The sequence below is a fragment of the Talaromyces stipitatus genome, genomic scaffold, assembly GCF_000003125.1.
Source record: "Talaromyces stipitatus ATCC 10500 scf_1105507295515 genomic scaffold, whole genome shotgun sequence".
NCBI classification, from domain to species: Eukaryota; Fungi; Ascomycota; class Eurotiomycetes; order Eurotiales; family Trichocomaceae; genus Talaromyces; species Talaromyces stipitatus.
The window spans coordinates 2,524,597-2,540,698 of NW_002990118.1; the positions used below are offsets into that span (position 1 = coordinate 2,524,597).

The 16,102-nt window shown below is 46.6% G+C and overlaps 5 protein-coding genes across 5 annotated transcripts, besides 5 other annotated features; 1 reads left to right on the forward strand and 4 right to left on the reverse strand.

The window, feature by feature from the left end:
* The first annotated feature begins 4,184 nt into the window (after nucleotides 1-4,184).
* Nucleotides 4,185-4,226: a microsatellite.
* Nucleotides 4,227-4,314: 88 nt separating this feature from the next.
* Nucleotides 4,315-4,360: a sequence feature (CT-rich).
* Nucleotides 4,361-4,550: 190 nt separating this feature from the next.
* On the forward strand, nucleotides 4,551-7,468 carry TSTA_049800 (transcriptional corepressor Cyc8, putative; the record flags this gene model as incomplete). The annotated part of the gene is made up of 6 exons (XM_002485450.1): nucleotides 4,551-4,725; nucleotides 4,777-4,980; nucleotides 5,044-5,126; nucleotides 5,174-5,446; nucleotides 5,500-5,656; nucleotides 5,727-7,468. The coding sequence occupies 6 exons, from the start codon at nucleotides 4,551-4,553 to the stop codon at nucleotides 7,340-7,342; spliced, it is 2,508 nt and encodes an 835-aa protein (XP_002485495.1). The 3' UTR covers nucleotides 7,343-7,468.
* Nucleotides 7,469-7,571: 103 nt separating this feature from the next.
* On the reverse strand, nucleotides 7,572-8,302 carry TSTA_049810 (uncharacterized protein; the record flags this gene model as incomplete). The annotated part of the gene is made up of 2 exons (XM_002485451.1): nucleotides 7,572-7,611; nucleotides 7,728-8,302. The coding sequence occupies 2 exons, from the start codon at nucleotides 8,300-8,302 to the stop codon at nucleotides 7,572-7,574; spliced, it is 615 nt and encodes a 204-aa protein (XP_002485496.1).
* Nucleotides 8,303-8,958: 656 nt separating this feature from the next.
* TSTA_049820 (NRPS-like enzyme, putative) lies at nucleotides 8,959-12,421 on the reverse strand (the record flags this gene model as incomplete). The annotated part of the gene is made up of 4 exons (XM_002485452.1): nucleotides 12,030-12,421; nucleotides 11,718-11,979; nucleotides 11,521-11,663; nucleotides 8,959-11,469 (listed from the first exon to the last, which is right to left on the reverse strand). Exons 1-4 carry the CDS (start codon nucleotides 12,312-12,314, stop codon nucleotides 8,959-8,961), a joined length of 3,201 nt encoding a protein of 1,066 aa, XP_002485497.1. The 5' UTR covers nucleotides 12,315-12,421.
* Nucleotides 12,422-12,772: 351 nt separating this feature from the next.
* On the reverse strand, nucleotides 12,773-13,646 carry TSTA_049830 (EF-hand calcium-binding domain protein; the record flags this gene model as incomplete). Its single annotated transcript, XM_002485453.1, has 2 exons — nucleotides 13,541-13,646; nucleotides 12,773-13,473 (listed from the first exon to the last, which is right to left on the reverse strand). Exons 1-2 carry the CDS (start codon nucleotides 13,599-13,601, stop codon nucleotides 12,773-12,775), a joined length of 762 nt encoding a protein of 253 aa, XP_002485498.1. The 5' UTR covers nucleotides 13,602-13,646.
* A 794-nt stretch (nucleotides 13,647-14,440) lies between these two features.
* Nucleotides 14,441-14,797: a mobile genetic element.
* Nucleotides 14,798-14,844: 47 nt separating this feature from the next.
* Nucleotides 14,845-15,309: a mobile genetic element.
* Nucleotides 15,310-15,461: 152 nt separating this feature from the next.
* TSTA_049840 (uncharacterized protein) lies at nucleotides 15,462-16,004 on the reverse strand (the record flags this gene model as incomplete). Its single annotated transcript, XM_002485454.1, has 2 exons — nucleotides 15,462-15,581; nucleotides 15,683-16,004. The coding sequence occupies 2 exons, from the start codon at nucleotides 16,002-16,004 to the stop codon at nucleotides 15,571-15,573; spliced, it is 333 nt and encodes a 110-aa protein (XP_002485499.1). The 3' UTR covers nucleotides 15,462-15,570.
* Nucleotides 15,495-16,004: a mobile genetic element.
* Nucleotides 16,005-16,102: the final 98 nt, after the last annotated feature.

The following is a 16,102-nucleotide window of genomic DNA, read 5'->3' on the forward strand; positions in this document are numbered from 1 at the left end:
TAAGTATAACGTATTGAATGCGTGCGGCGCACTTAACCACATCGTCAATCGATTTCGGGATGTCCAGTTCAATATATATCCATCTAGACTGTTATGTAAACCTACCCAAATCCTCATCGGCCAGCACTCGTATCAGTCGGAAATGTAAGCTACATCAAATCATATTCAGAAAGATTTCTAAGTTCGTATATTGTAGTTTTGTGGCTCTTGTTTGAGCCCTCAATTCGTATCAGGAGTAGAAAAGATTAAGGTCGATTCATTTTGGGACATTTTCAATGTTGACTTGTGGATTTTTTACAAGTACATATGTATCAGCACTACTTTGCACGTCCACCTGGACAGTCCAACTAGATAGAAGATTCTCTACATACTGCGAGATTTTTGTGGCACATTTGTGTTTCACGCGTATATCTCGAACTATCTCTCGAACCATCTATTCAGAGAGTAACCTGACCCCTTAAGGCAGTCATTTACTATCTTGTAATTTGGAGTTTGAATACTATTAAGACTACTCCAGTGCATCAACTCCTACCTGCTCAACTCATCAACATTGAAGGGATAAAACCCTCTTGTTTCTTCGTATTATTGTTTACTGGATTAGGAAGTTGCCCGATTAGGACAGGCATATGTCCCTGATAAGCCAACAATAGCAGAAATCAATCGATGCCATAACCCTGAATATCGTATAATAGCTATGTATATCTTCTCCCTTCTTTCGGCATTGCAAGTTATATATAAAATGAGTAGTTGTTGTCATTGAACTATATCAAGGAGTCATCTAGCGATGAATTATCTCCCTACAATGGAGTGAATCCCGCGTGCAATCATAATGGCATGGCGGTTTCTAGATTCTTGCCTTCTACAGACCGTCTTCATCGCCTCGATCCCGCTGAGGAAGTGTTTCATACCTCTTCTAAATATGTGCTTATTACATGCACAGTGATCTAGTCCACAACGATTGCACCCGTCCAGGAAGGAAGATATTTTTCAACTTGGCTATCTTGTCTCTTGAAATGCCCTAACACAAGAGGAAGTCAAGAATATCCCAGTCAAACTAGTAACTAGGCGGGAGAAGCCTTTGTCGAATGTGATTTGTTACCACCATGTTGAAAGTTGTCCGCGTCTCTCCATCTCCATCTATCGAAGAGTCCAAGAATCATAATCGTACATTCCATGCCGGATGAACAGAATCTAAACTGTAGCAATTCAAAGAAATAACTGCTGTCGTGCGGACAGTGACACAAGCCACTGGATCAGGTTCCTCTATCGTTTGGCCATGAATACCTACCTTCTCAAGGGGGGTATCGCTTCAAAATTGCCATCGATGCAGCCGAGTACTCAATCTACAAGTAAATATTGAATGATATGCCGATCAAAATCGGCATACATCTACGGTAAGATCTTCATATGTATTCCTGGAGATCATCAACTCCACGAAAAGCCTCATACACTAAGGTAAACCAGGCTCAGTCTGCAGGGATTAAAAATGAAGATTGAGCACTCATCACGATATAGCTCATACTCTGAGGCGGCTACGCAACCAAAATCGAGATGCCAATGGGTGCTCTACATCAGTAATGTCTTGATATCAGATAAAGTACTTACCCCCAAAATCTTCTGTGCATCTTATTCAGGTACTTATCAGACATCATTTATGTTCATAAATTACCTAGGTAGGTCCAGAAACCTCCTGTCCCAGTTATAACTCTTTTAAAAGAACAAATGAACTTTATATTCCGTTAAGGCAATCTCCCGTGTCCGGAAGGGCTACAGTAAGAAAGACAGAAGCTTCCTAGACGGATTTTGAAGGGACGCACCTTCTTATGAAGCATCAGAACAGGTCTAATTCTTGGCGAATTTTGTTCATCGTAGTGCCGTGGGGATAGATAGTATGGACTGCTTATTGTCTCTAAGGACCGACCTGACATGGACTTCGGGAATAGTCATGATTGCAACCTCGCAGGATGGATGAATATTAGGTGCTAAAGGAGTTCTGATGAGGAAGAGATATGCTGTTCCTCTGTGATTACACCTTATCTGTCTCCCAAGTGAGACAGTTAGTTTTTAATACATTCCTAAGAGGGTAAGATGGGAAAGAAAGTACGCTATGCGATAAGCATAAGCGATGGACGATCTTGCGGAATATCGTGAGTTTTCTCCGCCAGACTCAAACCGGCGATAGTTCATATCGTTCTCTTGCGGTGTCATCAGTAAGTCGACTACCATTTACAAGAAAACAGGACTAGACAAGGCGGGGGTGGCGAGTCTTTAATATCCCTCTACTCCATACTCTTTTCTGCTTGACGATGTACGTAAAAGCAGGGATATCAAGCAAGCATGAACAATTGACCAATCACGCCCCCGACAAGCTTACCGGGTAAAATACCCCAATCATTGGACGATCAAATAAATCGTCGCCGTGATGTCAAAATCGCCGTCCAACTGGCCACAGTAAAGCCGATTGTACATAGTACGGAGTAAGGAGAAACGGCCGGGGCGCGCCGGAAAGGAAAACTGCCACATGCCTGTACGGAGTATACTGCCATACCCATGCCCCATACCTTGCTCATGCCTATTCATGCCCTGGTCAGAGGGAATGGAATGTACATCTATATAGAGGGACGTAAGGGAACTAACCGAGCATCGTTTTGTTATTTATTGTGGTATGATCTGGGGTGGAATTTCTTGGAAGTCGTATGGATATAATGGACGATGCTATTCGGAGGACTGTCCGTGTTAACGTCAGTCTATGGCAGCTATCAGACCATGCAACTACATACGGAACACAGAACTCGAAAAAAAATAAACCATCTTCTATGATTCTATGTAAGTCTGTTCAAATGACAAGTGATTCTTTCCTGGTCAGACAGCGTCGAGCGAAAGGAATGGAATTGTCCGGAATTAGATTGTGGCGCGTGGCTGACCGGGTCGTTTTTGACGGAGTATCGGGTGTGGCTGATACTGCAGCCTGATAGATTAGGCTCAAATGGGGAAGCTAACAACAGTATAGTATAACGTGCATAGGACGTAATATGCACGCACAACTTGCATTGGGCGAATCAGGGGATCCGAGGTCGGCTCCTCTCCATCGATATTAGCCATGAATGCAGACTATGGAATAAGATGAATGTACGGAATATTATTAACATGGTTCGTATCTCTATCGATACTACGTAGATACTGGCCAGTGAAACACCATCCCTACATATACAACGCGGTATAAATGTCTCCCCGGCAAAACCGCGGATGGATGGATCGCAGAAATGGACCCGTCACATCGATAGTCAAACATTGGTGGCTGTTGCGCTATGCCGCATTTGGCCGGTTATCCCCAGGTCAACTCCAGTCAAGCCGGGTCCGGCGCTAGTTTAGGTTCTACAGTCACCCAAGCCTCATACGAAGTTTCAAGTCACGAGCGTCGGCTTACCCTCGGCTGAGGCCTACGTACTAAACTACTCCGTGGCTAATGTAGTCTAATGCAGGCTAGCTAGTTATGTAGTACGTATGCCTGCTCATTGTGGCCAACACCCTGGCTGACTTTGTCTACCCACGGGCCACATGCGCCGCAGTGGGTCGCTACCCACCGGGCATGGCTTGGCGCCACGGTGGGTGACAAAATAAAACAAGAACTTCCACCGTTCCCCACCCACTCGCCTAGGATGGATCATGGATTGAACGTGGTGTCTGGCACGGTGCAACAAAGGCGATCGGACTTGGTATACCTGATGTTTGATAGACGGTGAAGACTTGGAAATTATCACCGTCTCATTAATTGATAGTCGATTCTGTCTACATCTCTACTACTTTCTACGTATATAGTATCTATGTTTCATGCTCGAGGGTGCACTCAGTACGGAGTAATCAAACTGTAACTACGTGGATTATTAACTAACTACGGAGGCCTCCCCTGGCGCTTACCTAATGGTGTCGACTTGCCGCTTTGGGACTGGGTCCAGACTAGCCCTCTTGCCGCTGTGACAGAGCCACGCTAGCCCCCGATCAGACTAGCCGGCCCCATTAAAACAGCTAAACCTTGTCGGACACACCCTGCTTAGCTAAGCCGGAAACAGGACAAGCTCCTTCTGTCTGTTGTTCTTGCTCTGGCTGAAAGAGCTGCACAACCACTAGCGCATCTTGGCAGAAATCACCCTCTTTCCCGCCCGCCCCTCGAGAAAAATGCCCATTCTCTTTCTCTCTCTCTCTCTTCTCTCTCTCTCGTTTCTCTCCGTACAATACGAGGTGGTACATTCTTCGTCTTGTCTCCCTGCTCCTCCTTATTCCAGCATCCTGTGATTAATTCCCTCCTAGGACGGACTTTTCCTTTCCTTCCCTTCTTTCTTCACCTTCCCTTCCCCTTCTTGCCAGCTCTGCGCTCGGCCTAAACACTACCCGCGGTTGCCCAGCCACGGTCTCCTTCCGACACGTCCTCGACTACACACGACAGTAGTTGTGTTTATCCCATCACGTCCTGCGTCCTTTTACCTGTGATTGTACGGCGCGTTATTGTCTGCTATCCACTTGTCAATTACCGTCCGTTCGACTAGAGTGCGATGGCCCATCCTCAACCATCGCCGCCTGGGGGCGTGCCTCCTCATCATGGTCCTCTCGCCGCTCATCCACAAATAAATGGTCACATCCCAGTGCAATCTGCTGGTCAGAAAGGTCCTCCTTTGACCACCGCGCAGAAGATTGCTGCTTTGAATGAGCAAGTCTGGCTTCAAATCGGTACGAAACTTGATCAAAAAACATCTGAAGCAATAAACTAACCAACGTCAGGGAGTTTGACTGAATTAATGGGCGATCTCGACGGCGCTCTCGCTGCTTACGAGCAGGCACTTCGACACAACCAGTGGTCCATTCCTGCCATGACCGCTATTTCTCAAATAATGCGGACTCGAGAGCAATTCCCAAAAGCTATCGAATATCTTCAACAAGTCCTCAAACTAGATCCTCAGAGTGGGGAGACATGGGGCAGCCTAGGTATGCATTTTTCGTTGTGTTACGTATTGCGATTATTGTGTGACCTTGCTGACCATTGTCCAGGTCACTGTTACCTTATGATGGACAACCTGCAGGAAGCCTACACTTCGTACCAGCAGGCCCTCTACCACCTTAGAGATCCAAAGGTTTGTCGCAATACTTTAGAGAATTGTAGTCAAGCTAACACGTTTAGGAACCTAAATTGTGGTACGGCATTGGCATCCTGTATGATCGTTATGGATCGCTAGATCACGCAGAAGAGGCCTTCTCTCAGGTCATGCGCATGGCGCCCGACTTTGAAAAGGCTAATGAGATTTACTTCCGCCTTGGAATCATATACAAGCAACAGCAAAAATTCAACCAAAGCTTGGAGTGTTTCAAATACATCGTCGGCGACCCTCCACGTCCTCTAACCGAAGAGGACATCTACTTTCAAATCGGTCATGTTCATGAGCAACAGAAAGATGTAAGTTGAATCCAGCCGGCCTGTGTCACACAGTTCTAACAATCACACAATAGTTCGATGCTGCTCAAGCGGCCTATCGTCGAGTGCTTGACAAAGATCCGAACCATGCCAAGGTTCTACAGCAGCTCGGATGGTTGTACCACCAACAGAGCACCAGTTACGCAAGTCAGGAAAAGGCTATTGAGTATTTGGAGAAGTCGGTCAGCGCAGGTAAGTCACCATGCATTTTTAGGGTCGGTCAGATGCTCATTTCTTTTTTTCTTGTTTTTTTAATATATAGACAACAACGATGCGCAAAGTTGGTACCTCCTCGGTCGTTGCTACATGTCACAGCAGAAGTACCCCAAAGCATACGAGGCCTACCAACAAGCTGTTTACCGAGACGGTCGCAACCCTACGTTTTGGTGCTCGATTGGTGTACTCTACTACCAAATCAACCAATACCGCGATGCGCTTGACGCCTATTCCCGCGCCATCCGACTCAACCCGTACATTTCAGAAGTTTGGTATGACCTTGGTACATTGTACGAATCGTGCAACAACCAGACTGCCGACGCATTGGATGCGTACGGTCGCGCCGCCGATTTGGATCCTACAAATGTTCATATCAAGGCTCGTCTGCAGTTACTCCAAGGACAGGCACAAGGTCAGACCCAGGCGAGCGCTCCAGCACCAGTTCCACAGGATATTCACCCACAGGCTTATCAAGGACCGGGTGTTGGAGCACCGCCAGCTCCTCAATGGGGAGCCCCTGCTCCGACCGGTGGCCCACCACCACAAGCCCCAGCGCCTCCTCGCCAAATTGCTGACTGGAACCGTGGTATCAATGATATTCAAAACCCACCACACCCTCCTCCTCAACCCTCGGCGGGTTACGAGCAGCGTGAAGGTCTTCGCGGACCAGCTCCCGGACAACACCCGAGTCCTCGTCAGGATTTGCGATCTGCCTTCCCCGAGCCTCGCGGTGCACCGGCTCCTCGATCTCCAGCACCTAACGCGTATCCTCAAACACACACTCTGCCACAACTCGCAGCTCCAGCTCCTGGCCCTCATGATCGCCCTCCCAACGGTGCTGGATTCCGTGGTGGTCCTATCGGTCCAAATGGTGCGCCAGCACCTGGAGCAGGTCACCCCGGTTATGCTCGTCCATTTACTCCTCCTACTGAAATTCGCCCCCTCCGTGATATCTCCGATCGCCCATCTTCTCCGGGTCCTACTTACCCTCATCAACAATTCCATCATGGTCCTAGCACCCAAGGTGGCGCAGGTGCCGGAATTGCCGGAGGCGCTCCTCCTCCAGCGTCTGCCATGACTGCAGCTGATGCTGCGGCTCGCGACCGTGTTGAAGATCGTCCTCCATCTGCAATGAAGCGTGTACGTGATTGGGACAGTATCGAGGGAGGAGGACCAACGAAGAAGATCGCAAACGAAGAAAGCCGTCTTCGTCAGGAAGAGATCAACCGTCGAGGTACTCCTCCAAGTGAGTTGCACCGTCGTAGCTCGTCCGAGGTCCGTCGCGAAGAGCAACGTCGTGCCAACGAAAACTATCATCCTTCTGAGGCAGCCCACCATCCACCCACGCTTCCATCCATCCAGCATATGCAGCAACCTGGCGGACCTTCCATTCCGCCCATGTCTGAGGCACAGCCGCCGTCCAATCCTCCATCTGCCGGAGCGGATACTGCTGCTTCGGTCAAGGAAGAAGCTGCTCGCAAGGAACCTGCCCCACTGCACGAGCCTGCTGCTCGCAAGATGGAAGTCGATGAGGATTACGATGATGATGGTGAGGAGGACAAGCGTGCTGGCGCATTGAAGGGTAGCCCTCGCAGCAATGGAACTGGATCTAATAGCAACTTTGCCAACGGTAATTCCAGCTCCAAGTCGGAGGCAGCTTAGCCAGTACGTTGTTAATTCAATGTCTAATATGGGTTTTGTTCCTTGTTTGATTATGATTGTCGAAGAATTCTTGTCTATGAGCATCTACCCTCTTGATATTTCCTGGTCTTCACATACCGCCATCCTTTTTCATGACGGAATGGTGTTATTACCTTTTTTTTTGTCAACTTGCCTTCTTTGGTTTATTGGTTTATGTTCAGTGTGTTTTGCGGCATGATCGATGAATTTCTTAGTTTGTCTGGTTTATAGTATGATACATTATTCCATCTCTATTACTATCGTAAGCGTAGTTGTAACTCATTAATAATCATCCATATCAATATCCTCATCACGTCTCCCTCTTCTGGGTGCAGACATCAACGGCGAACCAGCTCTAGACCCAGACCTCGACCCCGAAACAACCCGCTGTCCCCCTCCTTTTCTCCCTCCTGCCGGTGAAGAAGTCTTCCTATTCCTCGGCGACGACGTCCCAGACTTCTTGCTTTGAACGCGTAATTTCTCCCACCCATTCTTGTCATCCGTCTCAACAACATCAATGACGTTCATAAACCTATTTGTCGGAACTTGTAAGCCTCCCACCCCTCCTCCCTTAATTCCAGATTTATCATTACTGGATATATTTCTTTTAGCTGATGACGATGATGGATCATCCCAGAAAATATCCCAAGCTCTACCCACATCATCCGGCTCAAGGATCTGTGCTTGAAACCGTCTCCGAGTCCGCGGGACGGATTCGTTGGTTGCTAGACTGTGTAGGAGTAGAAGTTCGGAGGAGGAGAGGATTGTATTTGAGGTGTGGATCGTGGAGCGGGCTTGGTGCGTTGTGCTCTTTTTCTCTGGGTTGTTGGAGGTGGGCATCGAGGGTCTGGATGGGTTTGGGAAGGTAATGGGATGGCGGGTTGTTGAGGTGAACATGCTTGAGTCGGAGTCTGAAGAGGAGGAGATTGTTATTTGGTCCATCTTGTTGGTTTTGTTATGGGGTTGGTGAATGTTGGAAGTTTTGTTTTGAGGCTGGGATGGAGGACCCCGCGTTGGGTAGTTGTCTCGTCAAGACTCAAGTGGTTATATGTATGTAGGTATATATCTCTCTCGGATAGGAACCGGATATACAAAGATTCAAACTAGGTGATCAAAGGTAAGGGTTTGACAAGTCAGCTTGATGATATGAGATACGTAGTTAAATGTCGCCTGAAAGTGATGGCCGACTTGTCAGTTGTCAACGATGCGGATTAACTGAATGATGGGTCTGATTTATCGGAACTTGCAGTGCACTAGCACAAACTCAGTTAAGCTTAATACTCAAAGATATCTTTATAGTGGAAATATTGATATTGACCTTAATTCTGCGCACTCTTCTATCTACATCTTGAGGGGATTGTTGGACACTATTTATGCTTGAGAATCCCATCCACGCAATCTCAAATAGAAGATTCTCGACACAGAGCTGTAAAGTTGATTCGTAGATTCAATCTTGTGACTTCAATTCTCGAATTTTCCTTGTATCAATGTTGTAGGCTTTCCTTGATTAGGTTTAGCTTACCTAATCCTCGACATGATTGGCTGGTCGCGTGACCTGTAAAGCCCTAGCTCTCTACGACTCAAAACTACTCAAAACTTCAACTATGAGACATCGGAACCCAATCACGAATCCACCCCTGAATCCATTCCGGCTGAATCGATTTCAACTCCCGCAGAGCCTTACTAACTTCCAAGGTCTTCTTAATCGAGAACTCTTTTGTGCCAGTATCAGATGCGAGCTGTTCATAGAAATCTAGAAGTTTCACAGCTGGATTCTGTTCCAGGTGGGTCTGGGTTTCTGTTGAGGTTGCGCTTGCTCGGAGCCTAGCAGTCCATTCCGGTAGACTTATAATTTCCATGTCTTTCGTTTCTGTGTCGGAACGAGGAAACGATGTCGTGAGCTCCTGGGCTATAATCGACCGAAGACTCTCCCACGTCACTGGCCTTGGATTCCGACAATGAAATACTCTCGCCCCTGTTTCCTCTTCTGCCTGGAGGAGAAGTGAAAAAGAGGCCTCAACAATAATCCTCCCCAATTCATCAACAGGAACCCAATCCACACTATCCAAAACACCCAACTCCCCCGGTAAACTCCCCAGAAGCGCAGAACTAACAATCAAACTCGGTAACCACTCATCACGTCGCCAGCTACGATATTTCCCTTGTTGAGATGTACCAGCAATTTGCCCAATACGCGCAATCGCGAAATTTGACGCGTCGAGTTTTGTAGCTGTGTAGTCGATTATTCTTTCAGCGAGGTATTTGCTTTCACCGTAGCCCATGGCAGCGGGACATGTAAGGTCAGAAATGACTTTTTCGGGGATATATATTTTGTTGGAGTCTGGTGATGGGGTATATCCTGTCATGGAACTCACGGACGACAAGAATAGTAATGAAGGTGCGAGTTTGGCCTCGGCAGCAAACGAGATTAATCCCAAGACACCGTCTAGACTCCCCTGGAAGGATGCCAGTGATTGATTGAAATTCACGGGCCAGGCGTTGTGAATGATTTGGGTTGTTTTTTCGATGAGTTGGGTGTATATTTTTGCCTCTAGGTTGAAGGCAGGTTTTGTAAGGTTGACGGTGAGAAATGTGACTCTCTCCGGAGGGAAGCTGTAGGGCAGACCTCGCTGACGGTTGTGCCTGATTTGGACTGATTCTGAGTCTGGGGAGCGGTTGAGGCAGTATATGTGTGTGATGGAGGGGTTGGATAAGAGTTCTTGCAAAAGGTGTGAGCCGATTGCGCCTGTTGATCCTGTTAGGATGATGACTTGAGGCTTGCTGTTCGATTCTGGTTTGATTTGTTGTTTTGATGCGATATGGTCGACTTGTTGCTCGTAGTGTTTTAGTAATGTAGTCATTGTTTCCAGTCGATCCTGCTGGGTGTTTTTACCGGACGGGTTCTCTAATAGGAGAATCTCTCTTGCCAGCAGTCTCAAGGATGGGTGTTTGTATACGAAACTCGGCGCGATGGTAGAATCTAATCTAAATCTCGCCTTGATTGCACGGCATAATTGCAGTGTATGAAGCGAATCCATTCCTAAAGCAAAGAAGTCCATGTCATCGTCAAAATGTTGAAAGGAAGTGATTTCCGACACGATATGGCGTAACTGATTTGCAATATCATTTTCTGTTAATCCCGAAAGCCCATTGCCAGGTTCTGTGTTTGGATCCGACACTTTCTCCTGTTCATACAAAGCATTAATCTCATCCGCATACAATTGCAAAGTACCCTGCCTCTGCACAGTCCCCTTACCAGCCCTTAACATCGGCTTGCTCGTATCAAGTACCAAAATCTTCGACTTGTCAACTCTCGCATGCGCCGGACATTTCCCATTCGCTTCCTGCACAACTGGCCAAATCCGATCCACAAACTCTCTCCCATCTTCAATCGGTTCTATAGTTTCAATCAAAAGACAAGCTTCAAACCGCTGATTCCCCCCAACAAGAGCAGCTCGCACCTCGGGATGTTTCAAAACTTCCTGCTCAAATGAGATTGGATTCGTCTTTTCGCCGTTAATAAAAACTACGATATCGTCTCTTCGACCTCGATGTCTCCATAGATTTGGTAGCGTGGGATGTGGAGTAAATAAATCTCTCGTTTCGTATTCCGTCAATTTGGGGAATACTGTGAAAACCGGTTGCGCTTCGTGGGTTGTGGCTGATTTCACAATTACCAATTCATACTGATCGTCTAGACGATGTCGGAATTCTGCGCCGGCTGCAGGGTGGATAGAGACATACTTCCATGTCTCGGTGAACTCCTTCCCGTCGGAAGTGGTCTGGATAAGTTGTGGAAATGCTGAGCATTCACTCGATCCCAAACCGGAGAATATGGGGATTCGGGATAAGATTATTTCTCCAGGGAGGTGTGGGAGACTGCCGCCGGTGTAGAATAGATATTGTAATTTTGAGGCCACGAGGTCTAGTGCTTGGGTGTCTTTGCTGAGTTCTTCAAGGATGACTGGAAGAAGAAAGGCCCAGTGGAATTCGCCGTGTTTCACTGCTGAGAGGAATCCTTCTGTTGAGGGAGGTTTGCCTGGTAGAGGGAACAAGGGGATGCTATTGCTGAAGAAGGGGAGGATGAAGCCCCAGCCAATGCCCGCAATCTATTCAAGTTAATTGTCTGCAGGCAAGTAGGAGTTGCATGGGCTTCGTACGTGAAAAGCTGGCAGGAAAGAGAAAAACTCCCCCTTCAAGAAGTAATCATCAACCCGACGTAGGCCATCCGGTGCAGGAAGCGTGTTGGCAGCTACAACCGTTGAAACAAATCTATGCGTATAGATCATGGGTTTTGGGATACCTGCCAATCTGCCAGTTGGAATATTGACCATCGCAAGATTCAGAGTAGACAAACCTGTAGAGCCAGACGTATGCAAAACAAATATCGGATCATCCTTCGCCTCCTCAAAGGACTTTGTATATGGATAAGGAGGCACATCCTCCTCTCGCAATAATTCATCCAGTGATGGAATCACCAATTTTGTCAACAGACAATCTTTTAAAATCATAGAGACGAATGGAGGTTCTGGATCTGTGGTCATGATGAGTCTGCACTCTAGTTTCCATAATAGATCCATTTGAGCTACTTTGCTGTTGCGTGGGGAGGGGAAGAAGGCCTATCCAAAGGCTTAGTTCAGTATTGCAATATGACCAGGAGGGATTTTACCTTGTACCCCGTTTTGATTGCTGCTAGAAGGACAATATGATACCGTAGATCACTTGGCCCTAAATACGGCAGAGTTTCGAATGTAGCATTCTTCCCAAGGCTCTTATCCAATATCCATGCTACTTTGTTGACGGCACTGAGCATTTGACTATATGTTGCAGTGCGGAAGCCGTGTTCATAGGTTGTGTTGGAGATTGGGAATTTGGCCCATACACGATCTGGAGTGGATTTTGCGCCTTGTTCGAGAAGGGTCGGCATTAGTTGCTTGGTGTGTTCGAAGGCCATTTCGTGGTTCTTGTAATGGATGGGAATACAATCTTGAGTCGCTGATGTGGTCGTATCAATTAGTGAAGACACCTATAGAAAATGATCTGAGCATGAATCCTAGTTATACTAGTCGAAAAACGAAGAATTAGAAGCTCAGCTTTGGGTGGATTTGTCTTTTTATACCCAGTCAAAGTGGCTTGCTTAAGCTTCCTGTAGGTACCCCTCTTCTCAGCTGGCTTCGGTAATTTTTGATTACATGCTCTGGACCACAATCATAATCCCTATATGTAGCATGGTAACAAATAATCAATTGTGGGGATAGATTGGAATGTTTTAATGTACACCCTGCACTTTTCCGAGATTCCGAGGCGATCATGTCTACATAGTACAGACTAATATCAACTCATGCTTGCAGGTTAGAGGATGTTTATACAGATCTTACAAGCCTATAAATCTAGTTCCAGTCTTCTTGTCTGCTATATCCCATCCAAAGAAGCCATAGTGACTACCCGCTCAAACACATCGGCGCATCTCCTAATCGTCGCCTCACTACGAGGAAGTTCATGCCCACCATCATGCAGGAATACTTCTGCCTTTTCCTGTTGACACAAATCTGCAATCGCCCGTGCATGTTTCGCAAACGAGTCTCCTTCCCCGATGACATGTAGTGTGGGGATCGAAATGCGACAGGGAAAATCGTCAGGCGAAAAGCCATAGATGTGGGAGAATCGTTTCTCATCGTTGCTCTTATCCACGTCTTCACTCTCGAAGCCATGCAGCAGACCAATGTATCTATCTTGATCTGCCATAATAGCCTCGCCAATGTTATACCCTATCTTCTCCGATGGCGATAGTGCCACAACACCGTTCAAGAAAATAGCAACTTTGATAGATGCTGCAGCACCACCGGATCTGGTGTATTCCTCACATAGAAGCAAGCTGGCAGCTAGAGCTGCTCCTTCTGAGAATCCAATAATCCCATCATAGGGCCCATCTTCTTCAATCACAGAGTTGATGTAGTCATGTACTGCTTGTACGTCTTTCGGTTCGTACCGCTCGTGCCAGCATAAATATGGAGGAGGATAAAAGTCTCCGATTCCCGGCGCAGGAGGACAATCAAACTGTGCGTCGATGAAATCGAATATATGTGCGGATGAGAGACAGCTCCGTAGATTTACTTCAAAAGGTGAGGAAAGTCTGGTCGTCAGCAGGATCTTCTACACAAAGACCGAGGGGCATGTTACCTAATTGCGACTCGAAGATATCCGAGTTTGTCCCCCGGCCGTGTAAACACAGGAATTTCATGGCTGTCTGCAGCAGGTCAATGTAGAAATCAAGGTCCTACGAAAGTTTCTGACTGCTGAATGACCTCGATTGCTTTAATGTTCTTTTTATGTTGGTTTACCTTCATTAGATCGCAAGATCTAAGAAGGACAGCTAATCCAACAAGCTGACTGAGCCAATAATACTGAATTCCTGATATTGCGACTAATCCTAAGAACTAGGGGGATGCGGGTGGTGAGGTGTAGTTATCCTCCGTACGCTATAGCGCACGGATAAACTATCTCCCATTCCCGCGCGAGATAGGCAAGATTGCTATACCGACATTTTATTTCCGGTCCATGTTGAGTGCCTAGAAGTTGTGCAATTTTTCTTCATTTTTCTCGTTATCGATTCTGCAAAACATACTACCTAACAAAGCGAGTGGGTCTAGATATGAACCGCTCTAAAATAGTTCACACTAAAACGCAGCCCATCTCGGAAAATTCTGCCATTGTAGGTTCGAGGCTTCAAACAACATCCGAGACTTCCAGACTGACACCACATACGGAGGTCGACACCAAAAGTTTTTGGAATGCCAAGAACGCTAGGGAGCTAGTGTGTACTAGTGCGTTTTGACCAATACATCGGATTACAGCAAATTTACTATGGAAATCCATGAGGCCATGAAAACAGAGTGAAGATTCAGGTTATATGAGCTTGAGCCCAGCACTATATGCCAAATTTGTAAAAATTGAGGTTATTCAGAACTCGGAATCAGTCTCCCACTCATTATCTTCTAGATATGCTCTATAAGATAGTACGCCTTTCCTTCCACACCGCTTTGGTTGCTTGGTGCTTGGCCTGCCCTCAGCGTACTCGTTCCCACCCTCCAGCCGTATAATCTCTTGTATATAGAAAGGGATTCTCTCAATCTACGCTTGGATACGATGCTGGGGGAGCTTTTTCCAAACATCAATCCATACATCTTTAGCTGTCTTTCTATCACCTGGTGCCCCTTGGAGAGTAGTACGCCTTTTTAGCCAAAACCAGGCCGGCTCGATAGTGTTCAAATCTGGCGAATTTCCAGGCCATACTAGTCACATGACGGTGTGAAGATTGTAGACCTCGGCTTGGTGAAAATGAGCATGCGCTGGCGCGTTATCTTCCATTACAATTGTGCCTGGCCGGGTACACTGACATTTTTGAGCGAATGGAATCAATTTAGTAACTAACACCTCCTATATAACGTATTAGATTTGAGATCAACTTTATATAGAGATTAGTAGACCTTTTGATAACGATACCAATCAACACCGCCCTTACTCTTCCGAACTAGTTTGCCCTCTTTAGATGTAAAACGGAACTGAGGCTTCCTACCCGGTCATGTACGTAGTTGAAGCCTTGAAAGACTGTTAAGTAGTCCCCATTCTTCTCTAGCTCTGGCTTCCCGCTCACGATTCACGATTTGTAACTCTTTCTCAGCCTTTTTCTTACTTGCTGCATTCTCTGTCTCGTAGATATGGCAAGGGCCCTTGAAGTCATACGAAAAACATCCCCAGAACATGAATTCGCACGCGTTCTTATAACGCCGGCGAATAACAGTAGGATCGTAGCATTCAAAGGTCCTGCGCCATACACGATTAGAGCCCCTCCGGTGGCCTAAGATTACTGAGGTCTCGTCTGTCCAAATCACGTTTTTCCAGTCCTCCAGGGTCCAATGCTGATGTCGTAAGGCGAAAGCTAGTCTCTTTGTGTTGGTTTAGCTACGTCCCGTATCACGAAGCGTAGGATATCGTAAGCTAGGGCGATCCAACTGTCCTACGTGGTGAGCCTTGCTATATAGCACGAAATGTAATATTAAAAAAGACTGACCCCCGAAACTAGGGGGGGCGGGGTGCCTAGATACATTATATGGTGTTGGTCGCTCTAGCGCACGGAGAATAGTAATCCCGACCAGTTCGCGTACGAATCGACGGCGTGCTACAGCGCCGTATAGTGATACGTAAGATCGCTATTCAAACACTTTGATTTCATATCATCTGTCAGACCAGGTTTCCAAGTTGGCTTGCATTTTTTAAAATTCAAGAGCTTCAAAAGACGTAAAACAGAAGTAGTGGAGATACCAGCTTCATAAGAAAGATACTCAGCAGATTTCTCACGTCCAGCGCGATCCTTGGTTATACTATTGACAATTGAATCCTCAATTTCAGGAGTAATGGTCTTCGGCCGCCCAGAACGTGGTAAATCAATTACATGAGCATGCTCAACCCGGGGACTGATATCAGGATCAAATCCTCGGGCCTTTGCACGCTTAATAATCTCATATACAGTGCTCAAGGGCAGTCCTAGAAGATTAGTCACATCTTGAGGCTTCATTTTTGCAACCATAACCAGCGTTACGACCTGAACGCGGAGCTCAACTGGAATATTCGCTTGCTTTGGCATTTTGATCGAAATGTACCATTTGGTGGTAAAATCAATGTACAATGTATAATAGACACGAATCCGGTGCCTAAATATTCAACATTAGTAGGTTTGCTATC